This window comes from Bombina bombina, chromosome 10, assembly GCF_027579735.1.
Source record: "Bombina bombina isolate aBomBom1 chromosome 10, aBomBom1.pri, whole genome shotgun sequence".
Classification (NCBI taxonomy): domain Eukaryota; kingdom Metazoa; phylum Chordata; class Amphibia; order Anura; family Bombinatoridae; genus Bombina; species Bombina bombina.
In genome coordinates, this window is record NC_069508.1 from 174381173 (window position 1) to 174408376 (window position 27204).

Consider the following 27204-nt stretch of genomic DNA (forward strand, 5'->3'; position numbering starts at 1 on the left):
AGATGCGTTGTGTTTTTCTTCTTTCCACTTTTTATATATATACACATATATTCATATTAAGAAGTATACAGTATACACACTTTTACACCTTTTTTAATCAAATACCTTGAAACATGAAATAGTTTTTAATCAATTTTAATGTTTTTATGTTTTTTTTAATACCAATACTTCAAATTCCTTTGTTTTCCACTAAGAAAAAAAAGTTATTTTATTTTAAAATATATACTTCTATATATCTGTATGCACAACTTATATCTATCTATCTATCTATCTATCTATCTATCTATCTATCTATCTATCTCTCTCTCTCTCTATATATATATATATATATATATATATATATATGTGTGTTATGGGTAAAGTCAGATATTGGGTAATCTTATAATTACCAGGATAAAATGGACATTACCCAAGCAGCTGTGGGTAAAGACTGATGTAATATCATAAATTCCTTCAGAGTGCATGCGCTTCATCGAGTCACTGCATAAAACATATATAGCATGCACTGTAATGCCCCCATCTTCACTATCTTTTTTGCCTCCGCCTGGGGGGGTTCACTTGGGGTGGATGCTAGAGGATCGGCGGGGCGCCTTCCTTGAACCCCTCCCCAGACGGAGGCAAAAGAAATAGTGTTGAAGAAGGAATTTCAGTACATCAGGCTTTACCTACAGTCGCTTCGGTAATGTCTTTTTTACCAGGGGAATCCTAGGATTGCCCGCATTTCTTACTTTACATTTATAGACACATATAGGTTTATATTCATATACATATATATTTTATAAAAAATAATTTATATATATATATATATATATATATATATATATATATATATATATATATATATATATATATATATATATATAAATATATATATAAAACATGGAAGGGAACTGCACTCCAAGACCGGACCAGGTACACATCCGGTGACTCAGCAACATCCAGCCCTGGGTGCTAAATAGCACTCCAAAAAAGCTGTGATGTCACCAGAGCCACAGGCAGTTAACCCCAGTCCGGAATGGGTGCTATTTAGCACCCAGGGCTGGATGTTGCTGAGTCACAGGATGTGTACCTGGTCCGGTCTTGGAGTGCAGTTCCCTTCCATGTTTTGAATTTTCTCTGGGTGATTACATCCACCTGTGCACCCCTTCTTTGTTCTCAGTCTGTTTGGCTTTGTGAGCTCGCATGATGGTGTGGCTGTGTTAGGGACTCAGGCAGTGGAAAGGACCTTGACGTGGTGCCTGAGCTTTCCCATTTGGCCAGATGCGGTAATTAACCTTTCCAGTTGTGATTTTATCTTAGCTGTGAGCTAGCTGGTGAGTGCTGGGTGTTTCTATGTGTTATATATATATATATAGTATATATATAAAAAGAACATAGAAATTTAAAGTATTCTTAAAGGGACAGTCTAGGCCAAAATAAACTTTCATGATTCAGATAGAGCATGTAATTTTAAACAATTTTCCAATTTACTTTTATCACCAATTTTGCTTTGTTCTCTTGGTATTCTTAGTTGAAAGCTTAACCTAGGAGGTTCATATGCTAATTTCTTAGACCTTGAAGGCCACCTCTTTTCAGAATGCATTTTAACAGTTTTTCACCACTAGAGGGTGTTAGTTCATGTATTTCATATAGATAACACTGTGCTTGTGCACGTGACGTTATCTGGGAGCAGGCACTGATTGGCTAAACTTCAAGTCTCTCAAAAGAACTGAAATAAAGGGGCAGTTTGCAGAGGCTTAGATACAAGATAATCACAGAGGTAAAAAGTGTATTTATATAACTGTGTTGGTTATGCAAAACTGGGGAATGGGTAATAAAGGGATTATCTATCTTTTAAAACAATAAAAATTCTGGTGTAGACTGTCCCTTTAACGTACCTTCGGCTTTAGTGTAGTTGATCTAGCGCAGTTTCAGGTTAGAGTGTGAGCGATAAAAAAATGAAAAGGGTTTCTTTAGTGCTCCCCGTAGAAGTCTATAGGGAGAGGGAGTTAATGGGGTCCCGACCGATATCTGAAGTCCAGAAGTTTGTGCACCTGAGTCTTTTGCTCCCACGCTATTCTGTAATCTGGCCCTATGTCTGTGAGTGTTTATTTGACAATTACCTCATAGCTAAATATTTATGACAAGCTATACTACTTTTTGTCTTTCTTTAAAGTCAGAATATTTATTTTCTTGGTGGGTGAACTCGGTATAAGCCAGTGATGCTTCTTGCTCTAGAACCTAAACTTGCCCAGGTCACACACAGCTACAGACGCCATTCATCTAACATATGGAAAATAAAATACCTCGGCCCAGCCGCAAATGGGAGATATGCGTGAGAGTGCCTGCCTGCTGAATTCTCAGAAGAGAAACGTAGTGGGTCAAAAACCTGCAGGGAAAGACACATGCACATCAGTAATATAAGGACGCCACTTTGTATCTTATTCTGTAGTAAAACAGCTTTGTGTTCCAAGATCTGCTGCTGCAAACTGATATCCACAAGCTCTTAAAGGGATATTAAACCTATATTTTTTCTTTCATGATTCATGATACATTTAAATTCATTCTGCATTTTTTTTCTGTTCAATTACAGAATATTAAAGGGATATAAATGTGTAATGCAAATGGTCTAAGGCATTAGAGCAAAAAGGTCTGCACATGTTCTATACACAGTCAATCTCAGGATAACTGCAGTATGCACTCCTGGTCTCCTGTCCCTCTTGGAGGTGACTAGGGTTGCCACCTTTAGTTCAGGCCAAATCTGAAAACACTCTTGTGTCGCACACAATGTATACACTATGCATAACAACGGATATACACAATATCGCACATAGACATACACACACACACACAAAATCTCAGCCACAAACACACAAAGGCACTGACACACACTCTCTCACACAGACATTCTCACACAGACATTCTCACACACTCTCACACAGACATTCTCACACACTCTCACACAGACTCTTTCACACAGACACACACAGACACTCTCTCACACAGACACTCTCTCACACAAACATTCTCACAAACAGACATTCTCACACAGACATTCTCACACACAGACATTCTCACACAGTCTCACACAGACACTCTCTCACACAGACATTCTCACACACTCTCACACAGACACTTTCTCACACAGACACTCTCACACAGACACACACAGACACTCTCTCACACAGACACACTCTCACACTGATACTTTCTCACACAGACACTCTCACACAGACACAGACACTCACACACACTAATACTTTCTCACACAGACACACACACACACAGACACTCTCACACGGACACACACACAGACACTCTCACACAGACGCAGACACACACATGGACACTCTCTCACACAGACTCTCTCACAGAAACAATAAAAGACTCAAACAAACACATTCACACAAATACTTTCTCTCACACACACACACACTCAGAGACCCACACATTAAGACAAATCCTGAAGATTTGTCATTTTTTCATTTGCTTCATGCAGGAGATAAAAAGTAGGAATGTTACAAGAATGCAAGAAAGCAAAATGTTTATGGTAAATTAAGCAGTTCTTAAACATGGGGACCGGTAAATAGCATGTCCCCGCCTTTCATTCAGAGAACTTTAACTTAAGTTTAAAAACAAAATAAAACAAAAACTCATCTGAAAATAAAAACAATGTGAAGCAGAGTAATAAATTTACTTCACTTTGGAGAAAACTTATCTGAACATTCCATTGCTGGGCAGTTAGTGCTGTATGAGAACCTGCTATAGTGATAGTCTCACATTTTCTCATTCTCCAGCAGGAAGGTTATATAGGCAGATACAGCTCAGCCTGTCACATATAGGGAATCAGTAAAGGCTAGGGATGGGCGAATGTTTCGCAACATTCAAAAAATGAAACAAATTTTAACACTTTTGTTAGTTTGTTTCGAATTTCAAATGTTTGCACAACATTGTAACATTCATTTAATGTAATAGTATTTCTAATGCTCTCTTTAAATGTAATATTCAAATTATGCAATATTTGAACTAGAAAAATGCAAATTTATATATTTGTATCTATTATGTATCAATTTACTAATTTCCCCGTTTATATACATACACAACAGTTACTACAAAAAGGAGCTCTTTATCTGTGCCAATTGATGAGTGATATCCACACCAGTCCCCTTACCTCATAGATGCGTTCTGCATCTTATCAGGGTTTATGGAGGTGGTATTTATAAACCCTCATCCAAAATTTTTTGGCTATACTCTTTTCCTCATGAACTATTATATCTTGCTTTCTAGTTGGAGATAGAAGTATTGAAATACAGGAGCAGGAGCAAATAATATATTGCAAAATATTGTGATCATAAGTATGATAATTAAACAGTGGGGTATACAGATTATTATTATTATTATTATTATTACAAAATTGCCCCTCTAAGAATGTATAAATATATATGAAGCTTAGTCTTAGGGTTGCGCCTAGAAACAGTTAAATATGCTCTGATCACCTATTGGTGGGAATCTGTCCAATAAACCAGCAGGTGTTGGTTTTTAAACTGAGTATTGTGGTAAATACTTTTAAGTGGCTTGGAGTACGGCACAATAGCCGAAACGCGTCAGACATTTTTTTTTACCAGCTGGGGAGTTTACCCTTCTAACTCTCCTTTGAATGCTATGAGCTATTTTTTATCTGAAAGAATAAAGCGTTTGAAATTTTAATTTTAATATTCGCTGATCCGGTGCTCCTTTTTTATGTATGTTTCTTGATTTACTAAATTCCCAACCACATGAACTATTGAACTTCTGAATAGTATTTGTTAAATTGAATGTTACATTCGAAATTTTGAATGTGGACATTCGATCTAATTATAAACATTCGAATTCGAAAGTGACATTCAAAAACTGTAAATAGCATTCGATTATAGAAATTTTATGAATATTCGTTCTTATCAACATTAGATTAGGTAAATCGAATTTCTACAATAACATTCGTTCTAACATTCAAAATCGAATATAAACACATTCACCCATCCCTAGTGAGGGCTTTGATTCCAAAACATATACGAAAGAAAACAGACAAGAGGAGGAGGAGCATAAGTCAGACAAACTCAAAACAGACCTCGCTCTCAATACTAAATTCAGCGTGATACGATCAGCCACCCCCCTGCACTTCACTGACAGGCCAGGCAGATCTTCACCTATCTTGTAATACTAGCGCACATTTGCATACGCTTATTTTACTGAGTGGATTGCAAATATCACGCTTGCGTAAGCAATATTTTGTGCTCCACTCGTAATCTGGCCCTTTATAGGGATTTCTGTCTGTGTCTCTAGTTACAAACATTTAGGTATAGCTTTCTCTTACATTTTATCCTTCTAAAGCTACACAAGTGTCTGTATCACTCATTTTAGCTCACCCAGTTACAGACTCTTAGACCTGTAGCTGCAAAGTGAGGATATTCTTCTTGTTACAAGGTATCACAATACAGAAATCCAATACCTCTGGATCTTCCCACACATCAGGGTTCCTGTGGATGCTGTAGACACTCACAGATACAGGGCAGCCTGTGAGATTAGAAGACAGACATAGTTACCTATCAGTATAATAACAAGTTATTGTATCATTCATACAGTGCACAAACATAAAGTGACTTTGTACTGTAACTTTGTTCTCCTTCATGTGTTGCTAATGACTTGTTATATCAGTTTCACAGTATTAGATCTACACATATTAGAAACGGATCCTTAAGTTTATTCTAACATTAAAATAACTGGTTTGCTCACTAAAATCACAATCCTGAATGTAAATTTCAGTACCTAAGTATTGGCATTTTGTATACATCAGGAGAGAAATAAGATAAGCAACTATGCTTTTCCTGCAGGCTCAGTTTATTTGAATGGCCATGTGTATATATGTATGTATGTGTGAAATTTCCCCCAGAAAACAACTTTATCAAGAAGTGATTTAACCTACTCCCAGCTGATGAGTGGCAATAACCACGAAACAGCTGTCCTGGGATTGGTCTGAATCACTGTACTACCCCTAGCTAAGCTTAGAAGCTGTGTAATGCGGCGATGCTATGGCGCAAAGGGAAGTCTGCCTTAAAAAGCAGGCTAGAAGTAAAAAAAGTGAGTCATTGTGAACCTCATTTGCATATCTCACCCAGAATCCTTTGCTGCATTGGAAACAGTGTAATCAGAGAGTTTCTGGGGTAAAAGCAAGTCTTCTGACTTGTCTAGATTTGTAAATGGTTTACACAATGAGTTATTTTCTCTACATTTTGGATTTAGTGGAGGATTTTAAACTCACTTTTCGCCTCCCCATATTTTAAATTGCTGTTTTATTTACATATATATATATATATATATATATATATATATATATATATATATATATATATATATATATATATATATACACACACACACCTTTGAGCCCATCGTACTCAAACACCTTGTCATAAACCGCATCACTTTAAAGCACTTTTTATACATTTATTTTATTTAATATGCATAACCTAGATTGTACGTTTCTACGGGAATAGGGCCCTCAAATCCCCCTGTATTTGTTTGTTATATTTTGTTTCACCCTTGTACTTTTATCTGTACTGATGGACAGCACTGCAGAGTTTGTTGGCACTTTATAAATAAAGAATAATAATATATATATATTTTAGCAATGTTTAGTGAGGCTGCGCTATTTATTGAATGTATAGGGTGCGCTAAAGAGATGTCAGCCGCCCTAAACATTCTGTGTTTATTCAGGTTACCATGGACTTATAATACTATATTGTGTGCTACTCTGAGCGCAGCCTGCAATATTGATAGCTCACACTGCTCTATCAATAGTGCTCCACTTGTAATCTAGGCCTAAGTGTTTTATTAATTTTATGACAGATCAATGACCTCTGGCTGTATAGTGAGGGAGCATGATGAGATAAAACTGTTGGAGGAGTTGGGTTTGGGGAGGTGTAACATTTATCAGTGCCTAGGGCAGCAAAAAATAAATACATCACATTTTCTTTTCTCTGCCTGTTCCTATTTAAACATAAACGTAATGCAATAGCACTGGGGAATATGTTGTCACTTTATAATAAGATAATAGTTTGCTGAATTCTGAGAGATTGACAAGAGTAATGTAATGTATGTAAAAAATAGTTAGAAATGACTCGCTGTGATTTTGAGATAAAATGACAGCGTTGCCCTCAAACCCAATCAGTCATCACAGAACGAGTCTCTCAAGCTTTAGTGAATCTAGGCTAGTGCCTTAGAATATGTATCACTACACAGCAGAATATGCTAGCACTTCTCAGTAATTTATTTCTTATCTGCAGGTCAGCTTCAGTAAAAAATGTCAAAGAAAAGGCTCCAGGTTTGTACTTTGTAGACCTGACACTGACCTTCTGGTACTGACCGTCCATCACAGAACGTCATTGGCTTGTTGAGCTTCCTGGTCAGCACGGGGACAGGAGGATAGAGGCGCAGACTCTCTTTGATACACATGGTGGTGTACGGTATCAGGCTCAAGTCGTCCCTGGAAGTCAGACATAGTCACACAGTGTAAACCTTACAGACATGCACAAGCTGAACAGAGTGCATATTCTAAGTCTTGTACAACACTCAGGCACAGAAATCGTACTTGACTTATTTATATCACGTGTGCTCTGTATAAACAGTGTGTTATTACTAAATAACTACTTGTTCATTACAACAAACATACTGCACATATTGTAAGTCTAACGGATGGCGGGAAAATGGTTGTATTATATGAAGATGTATTCTATTTTAATACCCTATTTTGGGCCAGATTACGAGTGGCAAACTAACTGTTGTGCACAAGTGACAAGAGGTATATTGTGGCTTTATGACACATCGGAAGTAGCGTGCAGATAACGAGTTGAAAATAAACACCTTTGCTTTAGCACAATTGAATTTAACGCGCATCCGGTTAGCACAACTTTGGAGCTCTGGTTATCTCTTACGCTCGACTAAAAAGTGGAAAAAAACCATCAAAAATACATTTAAAAGTACAGTTACACTCATAATAACACTGCCTGATAAAAATAATTACACAATTGCATAAAAAAGTTATAAGGGCTCAAAGATACGAGGTCTTCTCTCAGGTGTTTAAAAAAAATGTTGCAAAAGGCTTTAACATGGATATACATACATATACATGTCTAAATATGTATGTGTGTGTATATGTATGTATATATATATATATATATATATATATATATATATATATATACATACTATATATATATATATATATATTTATTTATATGTGTATATATGTAGTTAGACTGTAGCTAAAAACATGAAAAATCATATGTATGCAATATTCATATTTAATAAAGTGTTTAACTATGTATTTACTGTAAATATTTCACATATATATATATGTGTGTGTGTGTATATATATCTATATATAGCTCATATACTGTATATATGTGAAGAACATTGGAATGTGAAATATTTATATTTTATGTTGGGTTAGCGCACTTTTCTTTAATAGTCTTTCATTAATTCTACATTTCATTTGTGCTGATTATAGGATTTTGTTTTATTGAAGACAACAAAAATGTCATTTAGAGTTTGAGGCCTGAAGATATCCAGTGATTAGGTGCTTAAGCTATATTGCTAACAGCAGGTTCTGGGTTTGTGGAGATTATTACAATGAAACGTTTGAAACTACTGTTGATTTAGTATTATGTTAAATCATACACAGCACAAGTGATCACCATTCCATGGTCCGTCTCTCCCCCAGGACTCTTGTGATCTCCTCACTGCACTTCCTCTGGTGCTCAGGGTATTTGGCCAGGCAGTATAGGGTCCATGAGATCCCGCTGGCCATTGTTTCGTGGCCGGCAACCATGAACGTGTTCAGCTCGACTTGCAGGTCCTCATCTGACAGACCCTGACCATTTTCATCCTTATGGGGGGAAAAACACAATGATAAAGTGATTATTAAATGAAGTAACAAATTAATGGATTTTTTCCAGACTAAGGTCCACAAAATGTCACTTAATAAAATGTAAGATACACCTTAAAAAAATCCAGCGAGTGCAGTGCCTCTCTTGAGGTATTTATACTTTCTCACTGGCACCCTTGTGGATGATTATAAGTAGAGTAAGAGTTAGAAGCAATCTCCCAGTAGTGCATTGCTGCTACTGAGCCTACTTGGGTATGCTTTTCAACAAAGGATAACAAAAGAACAAAGCAAATTAGATAATAGAAAGACAATGGAAAGTTGTTTAAACTTGCATGCTCTGTCTGAATAATGATAGAAAATGCTGGGTATCATATCCCTTTAAATAAAGAAAATATCATTTATTTAATGACACTTTTTGAAGGCTAATACCACCTCTTCTTCAGGTGTTAATAAGAAAATGTTATGTTAAATAAATGATATTTTCTTTATTTAGGAGTCCAGTGAGTGCTGATTATATGTGGTATATCTATATTATATTTTAGCAACAATAAACTTAGTAGGGACAATATCTCACTTTGGTGCAGAGAACTGTAATCTACACAAAAAGACAAACAGTAAGGGCAGCTTTACAAAACATTGGATAGTTTGGCATTTACACCACAAGCCATTGACCCTTTAGGGAATCAATAACAGACTATACATTTAACACTTACACGAGAGCGGAGAAGGACATCCAAAAAATCAGCCTCCCTTGTGCTTTGGGGTTTATCAGAGTTCTCTTCCAGTTTGAGGATTTCTCTCCTCTGTTTGATCATTTCCCCTGTGATAGAAGAACATTGAGTTGTTCACTGGTCGGGGACAACTCACAGAAAGGAAAACATTCTATTTGTGATGTTTTAGCAAAAGTGCTGCACAGGGTTAAAGCAAGGTGGGCAGGCAGGTTAGTAAAGAGATGGGCGGCAAGGGTCATTGCTTATGGTTTCAGGAACTTTGATAACGGTCCTATGAACAAGGTTCAGGTCACAGAAACCCAAGGTACAAGAACTGGCACAAAGAAGGAACAAAACAAAATCCTCCAGCTCAGTAATATCTGAGAAATCTGCAAGTACGTAGAGGAAACACTTAGCAGTGGGACATTAAAACTGTGTGCGCAACCAAAAGGCTTCGCTTCGCTTTATTACACTCTTTATATATCAGGAGCGCATCCTAAAGCATTAATATTTTTAATCCACACAAATAAAATCTATCATCTATTTATCTGTCTGTCTACCTATCCATCTATATATTATCTATCTCTCCACCTAAACAATAATTAAGAAAGAACTAAATGTTTTTACATTCTCTACATTAGACAACCTTCCAGTGGAGTATGAGAGCTAATAATTGTCACTTTTTCTAACAGTGTCACCTGTCTTCTTCCGTGAGATTTTGCAGCCTCGCTGGAAGCGAATCCCCAGAGGACTGAGATAGAACAGGAAGTCAGCATAATACGGGATAAAGCCCAGTCTTTCATGCACCAGAGATGTGAGCTCAAGCACAGCTTTTATAAATGGATTATCACTGGAAAACAAACAGAGGACATTTTATTTACCATCCGTGTTACCATTATAAAGATATTTTATGTAGGTTTAGCTGTTACTCACTGCAATGGAATTCAGTATGGTTCTCATATCAACACAATATTAATAAATGTGTAAGTTACAAAGGTGCTTTCAGCGTCTAATAATGTCACTGATATTGTGATAAATTATATGATGTCATCTTAAGAGTTGCGTTTGATGAGAATTTCCCATTTTTTGTGTTTGAGAGATTCAACAAAACGTAAACTCTTTCGCCATCACAATTCCTGCAATTTTAAGGGATAGGCAAGTAAAAATGAAATGTCCGTGATTCAGATAGGGCATGTAATAATAAGCAACTTTACAATTTACTTTTATCATCACATTTGCTTTGTTCTCTTGGTATTCTTTGCTGAAAGCTAAACCCAGGAAGCCTCATATGCCAATTTCTAAGCTCTTGAAGGCCCCCTCTTATCTCAGTGCATTTTGACAGTTTTCACAGCTAGACACTGCTAGTGCATGTGTGCCATACAGCTAACATTGTGCTCACTCCCATGGAGTTATTTATGAGTAAGCACTGATTGGCTAAAATGCCGGTCTGTAAAAAAAAAAAAATGAGATAAGGGGCAGTCTGCTGAGACTTAGATACAAGGTAATCACAGAGATACAAAGTGTATTAATATAACAGTGCTGTTAACGGGTAATACAGAGATTATCTATCTTTTTAAACAATAAAAGTTGTGGCGGGGAATGTCCCTTTAACAATCCAGCAAAAATCACTGTGAAGTATTACACTGATCTCTCTACATCAGTCATGAGACAATGATGTTTTATAGGTTATGATTTATGTCTTTATTTTGTTTTATTTTTTTAAATTCCAGAAGAGCACCTTATATTATATTATTTTACTCTGTGGGGGTCAATCACAACTGATTTCCCTTTAAATTTCAGGATTCAAGGGATGGAAAGATGAATGTTCATGGGTGCATTTAAGTTTTACATAGAAATATTATTACTGTTTTTCTTTTATCAAGACAGAAAGAGAAAAGAAACAATATAGAATAAAGTATATATTTAATGTTTAGCTTTATGTTTCTCACACACGCTTCTTCAGGAGGGGGTGGACAGCATTACCATTGCTTCATTTAAAAATATGGGAAACCCACCTCTCATTGTGGATTGGTTTATGCTCCAGTCACATGATAAATATTATTGGCTTAATTTGCTGTCAATCCTTATTATTTTTATAAAAACACATTGATCAAATTCTGTTAGAAATATATAGGAAGTGAAAGAGTTAAATTGTAAAGTAGAGCTGTGGTTACTTATAACCAGAGATACACTGTGGACAATGAATAATTACTTAGATTAACAGAAAGATGGAAAGAGAAAGGAACAATATAGAATACAGTTTAAATTTCAATATTAACGTGTTTCACACACACTTCTTTAGACGGGTGTAAACAGCATTATCACCTGATCAATATCATTGGTTTAATTTTTATATAAACATATTGATCAAATCCTGTTAGAACACTGATTATGACATAGCCGTGCAGCATTGTGATAAACAGGAATTGTTCTCATAAGGATTATGTGTATTAATGCCATGTATACAGAATTAACTTCTTAAGAAATAAAGTTCACAATCATGTGCTGATGGTGAAAAAATATAGTATATTAATTGTCTGGGAGCATAAATAAATAAATAAATTTTATGTAGCAAAATCCTCAAATTAAATCCATAGATGACACTGAATAATTTGCATTTCCTGAAATCTGAGCGTATCTGCGCAGTGAAATTCAGTTTTAGAAGCAGGGGCGGTTCTACACAGGGGCCCACAGGGGCCAGTGCCCCTGTAAAAATGTCCGTGGCCCCCCCTGAGCTGGCCACTGAGCTGACTGAAAAATACCGGACAAGATCAAGGCTATTTATCTGCTTCCCTGTCCCTAAAATGCTGTCTAGTCAAAGCGTGGGGTTAACAAAGTGAAGTAAAACTGCCTCCTCCCCTTTCAGAGATGTGCTACAGTTCCCGAGTTGTTGTGGGGTGGGGCGACTTACAGCTGCAGTCTGCAGACAAGAGTTCCAGAACTTAAGTGTCACTGCTTGGTTTTGCAGACGTTCTCTCTAGCATGTATACTGCCAGAACAGAAGAGATGTAAGTCTGCCCTCTCACCTCCACAACTCTATAAGGACTGCTGGAGTGTTTTCCTTATTTTTCTAATGTATGTAAATAATTATTTGACACCATTTTCATTTAATGTGCTATCTGAACTATGTAGCACTAGTTAAATGCATAGTCTTCTTTTTTTTATTTTCTTTTTTTCTACTCAGTGTGTGTATGTATCTGTATGTATGTGTGTGTATATGTGTATATATTTGTATGTGTGTGTGTGTGTATGTGTATGTGTATATATTTGTATGTGTGTGTGTGTATATGTGTGTGTATATATATATATATATATATATATATATATATATATACATACATACATATATACACATACACACAAACACACATATATATATATATATATATATATATATATATATATATATATATATATATATATATACATATACACACACAAATTATAAATATATATATACATTTATACACACACACATATATAATTTGTTTCCATTTTTTAATGTACCCCCCCCCCGATTAAACACTGGCCCCACCTTGGCCCCCCCAGTAAAATTTGTCTAGAACCGCCACTGTTTAGAAGGATGGTATATATTAATTGTATTGGGATCTTGAGAAAGATTTATATGCTGCATTCCTTGTATGCCTATATAAGTACTTATCATTTGCATGGGCATCTTCTTAAAGGTAAATCAAATCAGAAGTGAGTTTGACTAGTAATTAAATACTTGCAAGTTATGCCAAAGAAAAAGAAGTGCAGGTAAAAAGCCAATAACAAAAATGAGAGTGAATGTGTATTTAACATTTAAATGTAAATCAAAACAAAAAAGGATTCGGATAGTGAGTGAATTCTTGCAGGTTATGTCAAGTGAACATGGGTGAAAAGCCAGTAGCAAAAGATGAGAATGAATGTGTGAGATGCAAAATGTAGACGTATATGTACTGTTAAATTTTTAAAGCGATAGCGCTACCTAAATTAAATGTGATCATTCTTAAGTTATAAGTGAATACTGGTGAGAAGAAATGTGAAATAATGAAAAAAAGAGATGAGAGTGAATGTGTGAAATGAAAAATGTGAGAGTATGCGTATTATTTCATTTTTAAAGTGATAGCACAGCATAAATTAAGTGTGATCAATAAAAGTGAATGCTAGTGAGAACAAATATAAAATAAAGAAGAAATATGAGTAGAAGATCCAATTACATAAAGAGAATTAAAATTACACATAAAAATTGTTATGATCATTAAGACCCCTGGGTCTTACTGTTTCCGGTGGGTATATCCACCTACATTCATCTCTTAATAAAACATTTTTGAGATTTCCTTTACGTATGCCTAGGGATACTTTTTGCAATACAGCAAATCTTAGACCATTAGGATTACCCTTGTGATTTAATAAAAAAATACTACGCTTTCAATAATAATAGATGTCATTTGCAAAAAGAGACTATTCACATCATCAGGATTTGTTTGGGTTTCCCACCTTCTTGTAAAATTAAAAATCTGATTTAATTCTTGTAAATGCCCCTGTTGGAGAGTAGCTAAGTCTGTTTTGTAGACTCATATTGAATAAAATATAATATATATATATATATATATATATATGATTGGCATCCCTTAAGAATACCTAGAGACCCTAGGTTAATAAATACTAAGAAAGAAATATATAGGGAGTGAAAAAGTTAAATTGTAAAGTCTAGCTGTGGTTAATTGTAACCAGAGATACGAATGATTACTTAGATTAACAGAAAGAGAAAATAAACAATATTGAATACAGTTCAAATTTCAACATTAACACGCGTTTTTATACACACTTCTTCAGAGGGGGTGAACAGCATTACCAATGCTTGTTTAAAGGGATATGAAACACAAATTTCTGATTCTTTCGTGATTCAGAAAGAGCATGTGATTTTAAACAACTTTCTAATTTATTTCTATTATTTAATTTGTTTCCTTCTTTTGTTATCCTTTGATAAAAGGTTTATCTAGGTAAGCTCAAGAGCAGCAAAGAACCTAGGTTCTAGCTGCTGATTGGTAGCTGCATATATATATATATATATATATATATATATATATATATATATATACCAATTCTCATTGGCTCAGCCATGTGTTCAGTTAGAAACAAGTAGTGCATTGCTGCTCCTTCAACAAATGATACCAAGAGAATGAAGCAAATTTGATAATAGAAGTAAACTGGAAAGTTTTTTTAAAATTGTATGTTCTACCTAAATCACAAAAGAGAATTTTTGGGTTTCGTGTCCCTTTAACAATATGTGAAACCCATCTCTCACTGTGGATTGGTTTATGCTCCAGTAACCTGATCAATATCATTGGCTTAATTTACTGCCAGTCAAATTTTTTATATAAGCACATTGATCAAATCCTGTTAGAACACTGATTATGACATAGCCGTGCAGCATTGTGAGAAACAGGAATTGTTCTCATAAGGATTATGTGTATTAAAGGGACAGTACACTGTAAAATTGTTTTTCCATAAATGTATTTTAAATGACTTGTTATACCAACTGCAGAGTATAAAATATTTGAGAAATTGCATTTTCGGGTTTATTTGTGTATCTGAAGTAGCTGGTTTTGTGCTTTGAAACCACAGCCTATTACAATGGGTTGAGCTTCAGGTAATATCAGATCTCATTATGTTATCACTTTCATGTACACACACTTGCTTCCTTATCTTATATTTGTCTGGAACACCAAAGCTCAATACATAGAGAGAACAATGGAAAATTATCCTTTTATTACTTAACTATCATGCCCCCCCACTCAGGGTGTAATCTCTTCTGCTGGCTGTGTTTACTTAGGCTTGTCAATAGCGTATACGCCAGTATCAAAACTTTCAGTATAGGTTGGGAAACCACAGGCTAAATCAGCTATTTCAAATGGTGAAATATGAGTAAAGGAGCTACTTGCAACAAATTTAATACACTCTAGCAGGTAAAAAGGATCATTGGGAATAATTTAAAGGGGAGAAAGTTTTTGGGTGAACTGTCCCTTTAAGGCCATGTATACAGAATTAACTTCTTAAGAAATAAAGTTCACAATTGTGTGCTGATATTGAAAAGATAACCTTATCTCTCTCTCATCTCACATGTCTGTCTGGCAGTTGGTGTGGCAGCTGAAGGTACAGATAAGGATGCTGTCCAGCGTCATCAAACTGATGTGTGGGCAAATATCAATGGTTTCTTCTGATGTTCCCTGCTCAGGCAGTTTGTCCTGTGAAGTGGGTGAGAAATACCATATCAACAGCTAGACAAATACAATTAATTCAGAGTAGACCTGTTGGTGCGTATAAATGATCTCTCCTGACTATGATGCCACTGAACACAGGCCAAGCACTACACAAACTATAACATAACAAACCATTTAATAAAATATTATTTAGTGGTTTCCAAACTCATCATGTCAGTTTACATTAATGTATTAAGGTTTAACATCCATCCTGCTGCACCCCGTGATAAAATAAAGGGCTTCTCTTTGCTGTCATCATTGTCTCTGTCAGAGGGTGAAGATTATCTGTCCATAGTGGGTTCTGTATGCTTTTTCCATATGGGGCCCTGGATATTTAACTTAGTTTATTGAAGGTGAACTCCCTCTATCTCAATCACAAGCAACAAAACCTATAAACATTTATGTTAAAGGGGCTTCTGCAAGTACACACATAACTAGGGTGTGTCTCTATTTCTGATAGAATGTTTGTCTCCGCATGTGTGTGTCTAAGACTGTTAGCTTCTTAGTAAGGATGCAATTCGTTTACTGACAAAAGTGCTAAACACAATAAGACAGAAAAGAGAATCTTCCCATATGTGAGTACAGTCATTTATTATACACTAGGGGCGTGATCCGATATATGGCGCAGGTTTCGGCGCAAGAGTGGAATCATGCGCCGCCCATAGTTTCACCTCGCACAGCGAGCTATCACATATATGGCGCCGGCAGTTGCTAAAGTGCCGTAAGTCGGACAAACTAGTGATGTCCAGAAATCAGCGTAAGTACAAATTTCTGGAGTCGCCAGTGACTTACGGCACTTTATAAACTGCCGCCGCCTAAAAAAACTAACTAAAATATTAAATTTCCCGTTACGGTCTAACACACCTCCCAAAAATAGCCCGACACGTATACCCCTATATCCACAATCCCCCCTCTCACTCCTAACAATAAATGTATTAACCCCTAAACCGCCGCTCCCGGACCCGCCGCCACCTACATTAAATATATTACCCCATAATCTGACCCCCCTACACCGCCGCCACCTATATTATATGTATTACCCCCTAATCTAATCCCCCTACACCGCCACCACCTATATTATATGTATTAACCCCTAATCTAATCCCCGTACACCGCTGCCACCTATATTATATGTATTAACCCCTAATCTAATCCCCCTACACCGCCGCCACCTATATTATATGTATTAACCCCTATTCTAATCCCCCTACACCGCCCCCACCTATATTAACTATATTAACCCCTAATCTGAGCCCCCTACACCGCCGCCACCTATTTTAAATATATTAACCCCTAATCTAATCCCCCTACACCGCCGCCACCTATTTTAAATATATTAACCCCTAATCTGATCCCCCTACACCGCCGCCACCTATATTAAATATATTAACCCCTAAACCTAAGTCTAACCCTAACACCCCCTAACTTAATTATTACTTAAATAAATCTAAATAATATTAATATTATTAACTAAATTATTCCTATTTAAAACTAAATACTTACCTATTAAATAAACCCTAACATAACTACAATATAATTAATAATTACATTGTAGCTATTTTAGGGTTTATATTTATTTTACAGGTAACTTTGTATTTATTTTAACTAGGTACAATAGCTATTAAATAGTTAATAACTATTTAATAGCTACCTAGTTAAAATAATTACCAAATTACCTGTAAAAGAAATCCTAACCTAAGTAACCATTACACCTAACACTACACTATCAATAAATAAATTAAATAAACTACAATTATCACAACTAAAATACAATTAAATACACTAAACTATATTACAAAAACAAACAAACACTAAATTACAAAAAATAAAAAAAGATTACAAGAATTTTAAGCTAATTACACCTAATCTAAGCCCCCTAATAAAATAAAAAGCCCCCCAAAATAATAAATTTCCCTACCCTAAACTAAATTAAAAAAAGTAATCAGCTCTATTACCAGCCCTTAAAAGGACCTTTTGCGGGGCATTGCCCCAAAGTAATCAGCTCTTTTACCTGTATAAAAAAGAACAACCCCTCCCCCATTACAACCCACCACCCACACAACCCTACTCTAAAACCCACCCGATCCCCCCTTAAAAAAACCTAAGTCTAACCCCCAAGTGCTCCTTACCTGTCCTGAAGACCGGCGGAGAAGGTCCTGTTCCAGGCGGTGAAGTCTTCTTCCAAGCAGCGAAATCTTCTTCTTCCAGGAACCAGCCGGGCGGAGCGGAGGAGTTGAAGACCGATGACCGCGGAGCTGAAGACCGTCCACTCTGGAACTGAAGACCGGCGATGCTAGAACTGAAGATCGGCGACGCTGGAACTGAAGACCGGAGCCATGGAGCGTGGAGGATCCACTTCATACAATCTCCTCCGTACACTGAATAGTAATTCAAGGTACGCGATTAAAAATGGCGTCCCTTGAATTCCTATTGGCTGATTTGAGCCTTCAAATTCAAATCAGCCAATCGGATGAGAGCTACTTTAATTCTATTGGCTGATTTGAATAGCCAATAGAATAAGAGCTACTGTAATTCTATTGGCTGATTAGAATAGCCAATAGAATTACAGTAGCTCTTATTCTATTGGCTATTCAAATTTTTTTAAGGGGGGATTGGGTGGGATTTAGAGTAGGGGTGTGTGGGTGGTGGATTGTAATGGGGGGGTGTTCTTTTTTTTATAGGTAAAAGAGCTGATTACTTTGGGGCAATGCCCCGCAAAAGGTCCTTTTAAGGGCTGGTAATAGAGCTGATTACTTTTTTAATTTAGTTTAGGGGGGCTTTTTTATTTTATTAGGGGGCTTAGATTAGGTGTAATTAGCTTAAAATTCTTGTAATCTTTTTTTATTTTTTGTAATTTAGTGTTTGTTTGTTTTTGTAATATAGTTTAGTGTATTTAATTATATTTTAGTTGAGATAATTGTAGTTTAATTAATTTATTGATAGTGTAGTGTTAGGTGTAATGGTAACTTAGGTTAGGATTTATTTTACAGGTAACTTGGTAATTATTTTAACTAGGTAGCTATTAAATAGTTATTAACTATTTAATAGCTATTTTACCTAGTTAAAATAAATACAAAGTTACCTGTAAAATGAATATAAACCCTAAAATAGCTACAATGTAATTATTAATTATATTGTAGCTATCTTAGGGTTTATTTTATAGGTAAGTATTTAGTTTTAAATAGGAATAATTTAGTTAATAATATTAATATTATTTAGATTTATTTAAATAATAATTAAGTTAGGGGGTGTTAGGGTTAGACTTAGGTTTAGGGGGTATTATATTTCATATAGGTGGCGGCGGTGTAGGGGGATTAGATTAGGGGTTAATAAATTTAATATAAGTGGCGGCGGTGTAGGGGGATCATATTAGGGGTTAATATAGTTATTATAGGTGGCGGCATTGAAGGGGGATCATATTAGGGGTTAATATATTTAATATAGGTGGCGGCAGTGTAGGGGGATCATATTAGGGGTTAATATAGTTATTATAGGTGGCGGCGGTGTAGGGGGATCATATTAGGGGTTAATATAGTTATTATAGGTGGCGGCGGTGTAGGGGGATCATATTAGGGGTTAATATAGTTAATATAGGTGGCGGCAGTGTAGGGGGATCCTATTAGGAGTGAATATATTTAATATAGGTGGCGGCAGTGTAGAGGGATCATATTAGGGGTTAATATAGTTATTATAGGTGGCGGCGGTGTAGGGGGATCATATTAGGGGTTAATATATTTAATATAGGTGGCGGCAGTGTAGGGGGGTCAGATTAGGGGGTAATACATATAATATAGGTGGCGGCGGGGTCTGGGAGCGGTGGTTTAGGGGTTAAACACTTTATTAAGGATTGCGGCAGGGGATTACGGTTGACAGGTACATAGACATTGCACATGCGTTAGTTGTTAGGTTTTATTTTGCAGGTAGTTTAGGGAGTTACGGGGCTCCAATATTCAGCGTAAGGCTTACTATGCCTGCATTTTGTGGCGAGGTGAAAATGGAGTAAGATTTCTCCATTTTCCCATGTAAGTCCTTACGCTGTATATTGGATACCAAACTGCGCAAGTTTTGTATACCACTCTATGGGCCAAAAAACTACGGCCGAAGGGTGAAATATACGAGCGTAACTTCTAGGTTACGCCGTATATGTGATACCAAACCAGCACAATATTTGGCGTCGCCGGCTTTTGCGGGCGACGCTGCATATCGGATCGGGCCCAAGGATGGAAATCTATCACAAAAAAAGATGCCAGGGACACTTAGAGAAAAGAGAAAGAAGCGGTGCATACACATTTTCACAGACACGCCACACATATTCGTACACAAAAACACAACACACATGCACTTGGACACACAACAGAGGTTGGTAGAACACACACTAGCAACAGAGATACAAAATATATGTTTGTGAGTGTGAATCACCCCTTTGTAACCTCTTGTCAGATTCCAAATAAAAGCCCCTTTCTGTTAAAAGTATTGTTGTTGCAGCCTGCAGGAGTCAACCTAAGTAGTGCAACACTTTTATAGGATAAGGTTATAGAGATGCAGGTGTACAACATAATCTGTAGCGAGGTGACACAGGGATATATAATACACAATGCAGAAGGAATTCTTCTTGTCATAGCCAAAGCTGAGCTATTGGAGGTGGAATAATATCATAACAGAGACCTCCTGTGGTGAAAGATATTTACAACAGAGTTAAACATTCTCTATTAGCAGGAAAGTGTTGTATATCGGTTTGTAGTGTTGTATATCAGTCTGATGAGTTGTATATCAGTCTGTTGTTTGTTGAGTTGAACATTGGGGTGTCTGCTGTGTTGTATATCAGTTTGTTGTGTTGAGCATTAGGTGTCTGCTGTGTTGTATATCAGTATGTTGTGTTGTATATCAGTTTGTTGAGTTGTTTATCAGTTTGTGGTGTTGTATATCAGTTTGTTGTGTTGTTTATCAGTCTGTTGTTTGTTAAGATGAGCATTTGGGGAATCTGTTGAGTTGAGCATTAGGGTGTCTGCTATGTTGTATATCAGTTTGTTGTGTTGTATATCAGTCTGCTGTGTTGTATATCAGTTTATAGTCTTGTATATCAGTCTGTAGTGTTGTATATCAGTCTGTTTGTTGAGTTGAGCATTAGGGTGTCTGCTATGTTGTATATCAGTTTGTTGTGTTGTATATCAGTCTGCTGTGTTGTATATCAGTTTTTAGTCTTGTATATCAGTCTGTAGTGTTGTATATCAGTCTGTTTGTTGAGTTGAGCATTAGGGTGTCTGCTGTGTTGTATATCAGTTTGTTGTGTTGTATATCAGTTTGTTGTGTTGAGCATTAGGTGTCTGCTGTGTTGTATATCAGTCTGTTGTGCTGTATATCAGTCTGTTATTTGCTGAGTTGAACATTGGGGTGTCTGCTGTGTTGTATTTCAGTTTGTTGTGTTGAGCATTAGGGTGTCTGCTGTTTTATATATCAGTTTGTTGTGTTGAGCATTAGGTGTCTGTTGTGTTGTGTTGAGCATTAGGTGTCTGTTGTGTTGTATATCAGTTTGTTGTGTTGAGCATTAGGTGTCTGCTGTGTTGTATATCAGTCTGTTGTGCTGTATATCAGTATGTTGTGATGTATATCAGTATGTTGTGTTGTATATCAGTTTGTTGAGTTGTATATCAGTATGTTGTGTTGTATATCAGTCTGTTGTTTGTTGAGTTGAACATTGGGGTGTCTGCTGTTTTGTATATCAGTTTGTTGTGTTGAGCATTAGGTGTCTGCTGTGTTGTATATCAGTCTGTTGTGTTGTATATCAGTTTGTTGAGTTGTTTATCAGTTTGTGGTGTTGTATATCAGTTTGTTGTGTTGTATATCAGTTTGTAGTGTTGTTTATCAGTTTGTGGTGTTGTTTATCAGTCTGTTGTTTAAGATGAGCATTTGGGGAATCTGTTGAGTTGAGCATTAGGGTGTCTGCTATGTTGTATATCAGTTTGTTGTGTTGTATATCAGTCTGCTGTGTTGTATATCAGTTTGTAGTCTTGTATATCAGTCTGTAGTGTTGTATATCAGTCTGTTTGTTGAGTTGAGCATTAGGGTGTCTGCTATGTTGTATATAAGTTTGTTGTGTTGTATATCAGTCTGCTGTGTTGTATATCAGTTTTTAGTCTTGTATATCAGTCTGTAGTGTTGTATATCAGTCTGTTTGTTGAGTTGAGCATTAGGGTGTCTGCTGTGTTGTATATCAGTTTGTTGTGTTGTATATCAGTTTGTTGTGTTGAGCATTAGGTGTCTGCTGTGTTGTATATCAGTATGTTGTATATCAGTTTGTTGAGTTGTATATCCGTATGTTGTTTTGTATATCAGTTTGTTGTGTTGTATATCAGTCTGATGTTTGTTGAGTTGAGCATTAGGATGTTTGCTGTGTTGTATATCAATGTGTTGAGTTGAGCATTAAGTGTCTGTTGTGTTGTGTTGAGCATTAGGTGTCTGTTGTGTTGTATATCAGTTTGTTGTGTTGAGCATTAGGTGTCTGCTGTGTTGTATATCAGTCTGTTGTGTTGTATATCAGTATGTTGTGATGTATATCAGTATGTTGTGTTGTATATCAGTTTGTTGAGTTGTATATCAGTATGTTGTGTTGAATATCTGTTGTTTGTTGAGTTGAACATTGAGGTATCTGCTGTGTTGTATATCAGTTTGTTGTGTTGAGCATTAGGTGTCTGCTGTGTTGTATATCAGTATGTTGTGTTGTATATCAGTTTGTTGAGTTGTTTATCAGTTTGTGGTGTTGTATATCAGTTTGTTGTGTTGTATATCAGTTTGTAGTGTTGTTTATCAGTTTGTGGTGTTGTTTATCAGTCTGTTGTTTGTTAAGATGAGCATTTGGGGAATCTGTTGAGTTGAGCATTAGGGTGTCTGCTATGTTGTATATCAGTTTGTTGTGTTGTATATCAGTCTGCTGTGTTGTATATCAGTTTGTAGTCTTGTATATCAGTCTGTAGTGTTGTACATCAGTCTGTTTTTTGAGTTGAGCATTAGGGTGTCTGCTATGTTGTATATCAGTTTGTTGTGTTGTATATCAGTCTGCTGTGTTGTATATCAGTTTTTAGTCTTGTATATCAGTCTGTAGTGTTGTATATCAGTCTGTTTGTTGAGTTGAGCATTAAGGTGTCTGTTGTGTTGTAGATCAGTTTGTTGTGTTGTATATCAGTTTGTTGTGTTGTTTATCAGTCTGTTGTTTAAGATGAGCATTTGGGGAATCTGTTGAGTTGAGCATTAGGGTGTCTGCTATGTTGTATATCAGTTTGTTGTGTTGTATATCAGTCTGCTGTGTTGTATATCAGTTTGTAGTCTTGTATATCAGTCTGTAGTGTTGTATATCAGTCTGTTTGTTGAGTTGAGCATTAGGGTGTCTGCTATGTTGTATATAAGTTTGTTGTGTTGTATATCAGTCTGCTGTGTTGTATATCAGTTTTTAGTCTTGTATATCAGTCTGTAGTGTTGTATATCAGTCTGTTTGTTGAGTTGAGCATTAGGGTGTCTGCTGTGTTGTATATCAGTTTGTTGTGTTGTATATCAGTTTGTTGTGTTGAGCATTAGGTGTCTGCTGTGTTGTATATCAGTATGTTGTATATCAGTTTGTTGAGTTGTATATCAGTATGTTGTGTTGTATATCAGTTTGTTGTGTTGTATATCAGTCTGATGATTGTTGAGTTGAGCATTAGGATATTTGCTGTGTTGTATATCAATTTGTTGAGTTGAGCATTAGGATATTTGCTGTGTTGTATATCAATTTGTTGAGTTGAGCATTAGGTGTCTGTTGTGTGTTGTGTTGAGCATTAGGTGTCTGTTGTGTTGTATATCAGTTTGTTGTGTTGAGCATTAGGTGTCTGCTGTGTTGTATATCAGTCTGTTGTGCTGTATATCAGTCTGTTATTTGCTGAGTTGAACATTGGGGTGTCTGCTGTGTTGTATTTCAGTTTGTTGTGTGAGCATTAGGGTGTCTGCTGTTTTATATATCAGTTTGTTGTGTTGAGCATTAGGTGTCTGCTGTGTTGTATATCAGTATGTTGTGTTGTATATCAGTTTGTTGAGTTGTATATCAGTTTGTGGTGTTGTATATCAGTTTGTTGTGTTGTATATCAGTTTGTAGCGTTGTTTATCAGTTTGTGGTCTTGTTTATCAGTCTGTTGTTTGTTAAGATGAGCATTTATGGGAATCTGTTGAGTTTTAGCATCAAGGAATATATTGTATTAATAAGGAGTCTATTGCGCTGTCAGGGTACCTGTGAAGTAACATTAAATAAACTACAGATGTATCACATAATTTAATATTTAATTTTAGCTAATATCTAATTTGATATGAATTGGTCTCACTACAGCCCCTGTCCCCCTCACTGTTTAAGACAAGTTGAGAAAAAAAGGGATGATACAATTGTTCAATTAGTGAAGATAGATCACTAATTGAACCTTTGAAGTCAAGGCTTTACAGGGAAGGGAAACATTTGCTAAATTAGTGAAGGCAGATTTCTTCAAAGGAAGCCTTGATAATGAGACTGCATTTCTGGTTGTCTGCTGCCCTCTGATGGTGTATGCGAGAATTGCAACCAAAGGAGATTGTAGTGTCGGATGACCACATGCATTCCATGTAAGCCAATAAGGGACAAGCTCTGTTAAGGGCCTATCAAAGGGACAAGCTTCGGTAAGGGCGTATCCAAAACGTTCACCAATGATTACAAAATAGATGCAGGGTTATAACTTGATAAACTCATGCAAGAGGAAGGAAAGGGGTCTTTTCTGCTGAATTTTGACTGAGCTAACCTTGCTGCCTTTGGAACAGAGTCACTATAAGCGAAACTGGGCTAACCTTCTTTTTCCATGTTTGCAAATACCTCTCTTATTTATGAGGTGAACTGGATTTATCTGAAAAAGCTGAACTTCAAATTGGTTTATTTGGTGATGTACTGTATATGATTGCTCTATATTTTTAATGTTTTAAATCAAAGGTATTCTAAAGCTATAATTAGATTGCAGCTGGTAATTTAAAGAGCATATTTGGTGTTTTAAATTTATATCCATAGTCCTGGGTAAATTAGAATCAGTTATATTTAAATGCTAAGTAATTTATTTGCTAGATAGGATTTTGCACTCCAGATTTATAAGTCAGTCATTTTTGTGAATTCTTTCAGAACTGTAAATAAATTGGTTATTGTGGTTAAATCTCTGGTAGTAATTAATTAAGCACTGTTAAGTTAGCGGTCCATATTCTGATATTTAATTGTGGTATTTTAATGTGATTCATTGTGAGTAAGGTTAATTTTAAAGATATATTTTTTATGATCTGTTGTATAGAATATTGTAACGGAATAAGCGTGTATAATTGATTCATAATCTAGTTTCTACATACATATAATTCAAGGTGTTTATAAATTGAACTAATCTAGAACAAAGGAATAAATATTCATTTTTAATTGTTACGTATATACATTTTATTGGTTGACAACTGCTAAAATAAGTACACCAACATTTTCTTGGAGGTTATTGCTAAGATAATAATAAATAATAATTTTGTAACCTCGTATATACCGACAGCGCTAACCATGTTGTGCATTTTATTCATTAAAGCAGGTGTGCCCAAAAGCTAAAAAATTACTGACTAGTAAATACGATTCTTATTTCTCGTATTTTGCACAAGTATATTCAACACCACAACAGTGGATTAAATTAATAAAGGGGCTTATTCACCACCTGGATTATAGTAATATAAGTGATAGAAGTACAGTTCTGTGTGCAGTCTTATAGTTTCTATGCTTACAACATGCAGAAGTAGATCTTAATGAGAAACTTTATAAAAAACAATAGACCTCATCTCATTAAAGTGGGGGCACTCCTGCTTTATTCTCAGATTTGTAGATTCAAGATTGGATTCAAGGAGACACAATGTGAACAATATCACTAATTAATTTACCAGCATAACATTGGTACAAGTGGATATGATTTTCACATATGGCTTTAGTACATTGCGTTGTAACCCAGGAGTCAGCAGCTGGCGATGCTGGTACCACTTCTGTCCAGATAAAACCAACAAACCTTCACCTGACAGATACAGGGAACACATCAACATTTCATATGTTAATCCAAGCTCAATCAGATCTGGGGAAGAAACACTACTTAAAGGGACATGAAACACATTTTTTTTCTTTAATGATTCAGATAGAATATACCATTTTAAACATATTTCTAATTTATTTTTAGTATCAATGTTGCTTCATTCTCTTGGTATCCTTTGATGAAGGAGCAGCAATGCACTACTGGGAGTTAGCTGAACACATCTGTAAGTCAATGATAAGAGGTGTATATGTGCAATCACCAATCAGCAGCTAGCTCCCAGCTCCCAGCTCCTGATCCTACCTAGGTATTATTTTCAACAAAGGATAACAAGAGAAAAACACCATCCTCCTCTTATTTCTAGCTTCTTTCTCTGTGTCCCTCCCCTATTTCTATGCTATATTATGAATAAGATATTATTTGGCATAGAAGCTGCTCCTTTACAATCTTGAATACAATAGAATGCAACTGTTTACATAATAGGGAGCAAGCTCATTTCTGCCCCAGTCTACAACACTGAAGGACCCATGAAGCCCCTGTTTACTCGATATAAAACAGTGGCTATTACATCTATATATCAGTAGTAAAGGGACAGTAAATATCAATAATATTTTTATATCATTGTCTAGTTTGTTGACTGTGAAAGTTTGATATTGCCAGGGGCATTACCTGAGAGGTCTTAAACAACACCTGGCGCACACCTCTAGGGTATTTAAGTTTTATAAAGTTATCCCCCCTCTAAATACTGAATGCCAAAACTGCCATCATTCCCCTTATATATCCTGCCCATCTGTAAAAGCACTTATCTTCCAAGGTGCAGCTTAGGGTGGAACGGCCAATCAGAAGTCGTGCTGCCTGTGCCATTCAATTTAAAGTAGAGAACTTCCATGCGTTATGAAGGCATCAATTGCATTAAAGAAATGAGTCTCTCATGCATAGGACAAGTGAGTTTTCTGTGCGATCAATGCCTTCGTCCTACAGTTTCAGGGGCAAATATTTTTTGGGGAAAAGGTGAATGCCCCATAACAAACTTTCACAGGACATATCAGGGCCAACCTTAGCGTTTGCTGCAAGGATGAATTGGCCTACCAGGATACCAGGAGATTTCCAGGTGGGCTGCAGCAGCTAGGGCTGGAAAACTACAAGTTAAAGGGATTAATAATATATGCAATTGGGTTTTAGAGTGCATATAACAACAATCTAGAACTTTTTTTTTAATACAAACTAATATTATATCATTCTGAAACAAAATATTGGGGGAAGAAGAA

At 36.0% G+C, this 27204-nt stretch overlaps 1 protein-coding gene across 1 annotated transcript in view; it reads right to left on the reverse strand.

Annotated features, from left to right (window-relative positions):
- LOC128640780 (cytochrome P450 4B1-like) overlaps positions 1-27204 on the reverse strand; it is a 71749-nt gene that overhangs the window by 2923 nt on the left and 41622 nt on the right. Inside the window, exons 4-11 of the mRNA XM_053693201.1 lie at positions 25797-25924; positions 15721-15845; positions 10311-10462; positions 9616-9722; positions 8712-8902; positions 7368-7501; positions 5468-5532; positions 2286-2368 (exon numbers count right to left, since the gene is read on the reverse strand). Of these exons, the coding sequence (XP_053549176.1) occupies positions 2286-2368; positions 5468-5532; positions 7368-7501; positions 8712-8902; positions 9616-9722; positions 10311-10462; positions 15721-15845; positions 25797-25924 (985 nt within the window). The remainder of the gene's footprint in view (positions 1-2285; positions 2369-5467; positions 5533-7367; positions 7502-8711; positions 8903-9615; positions 9723-10310; positions 10463-15720; positions 15846-25796; positions 25925-27204) is intronic.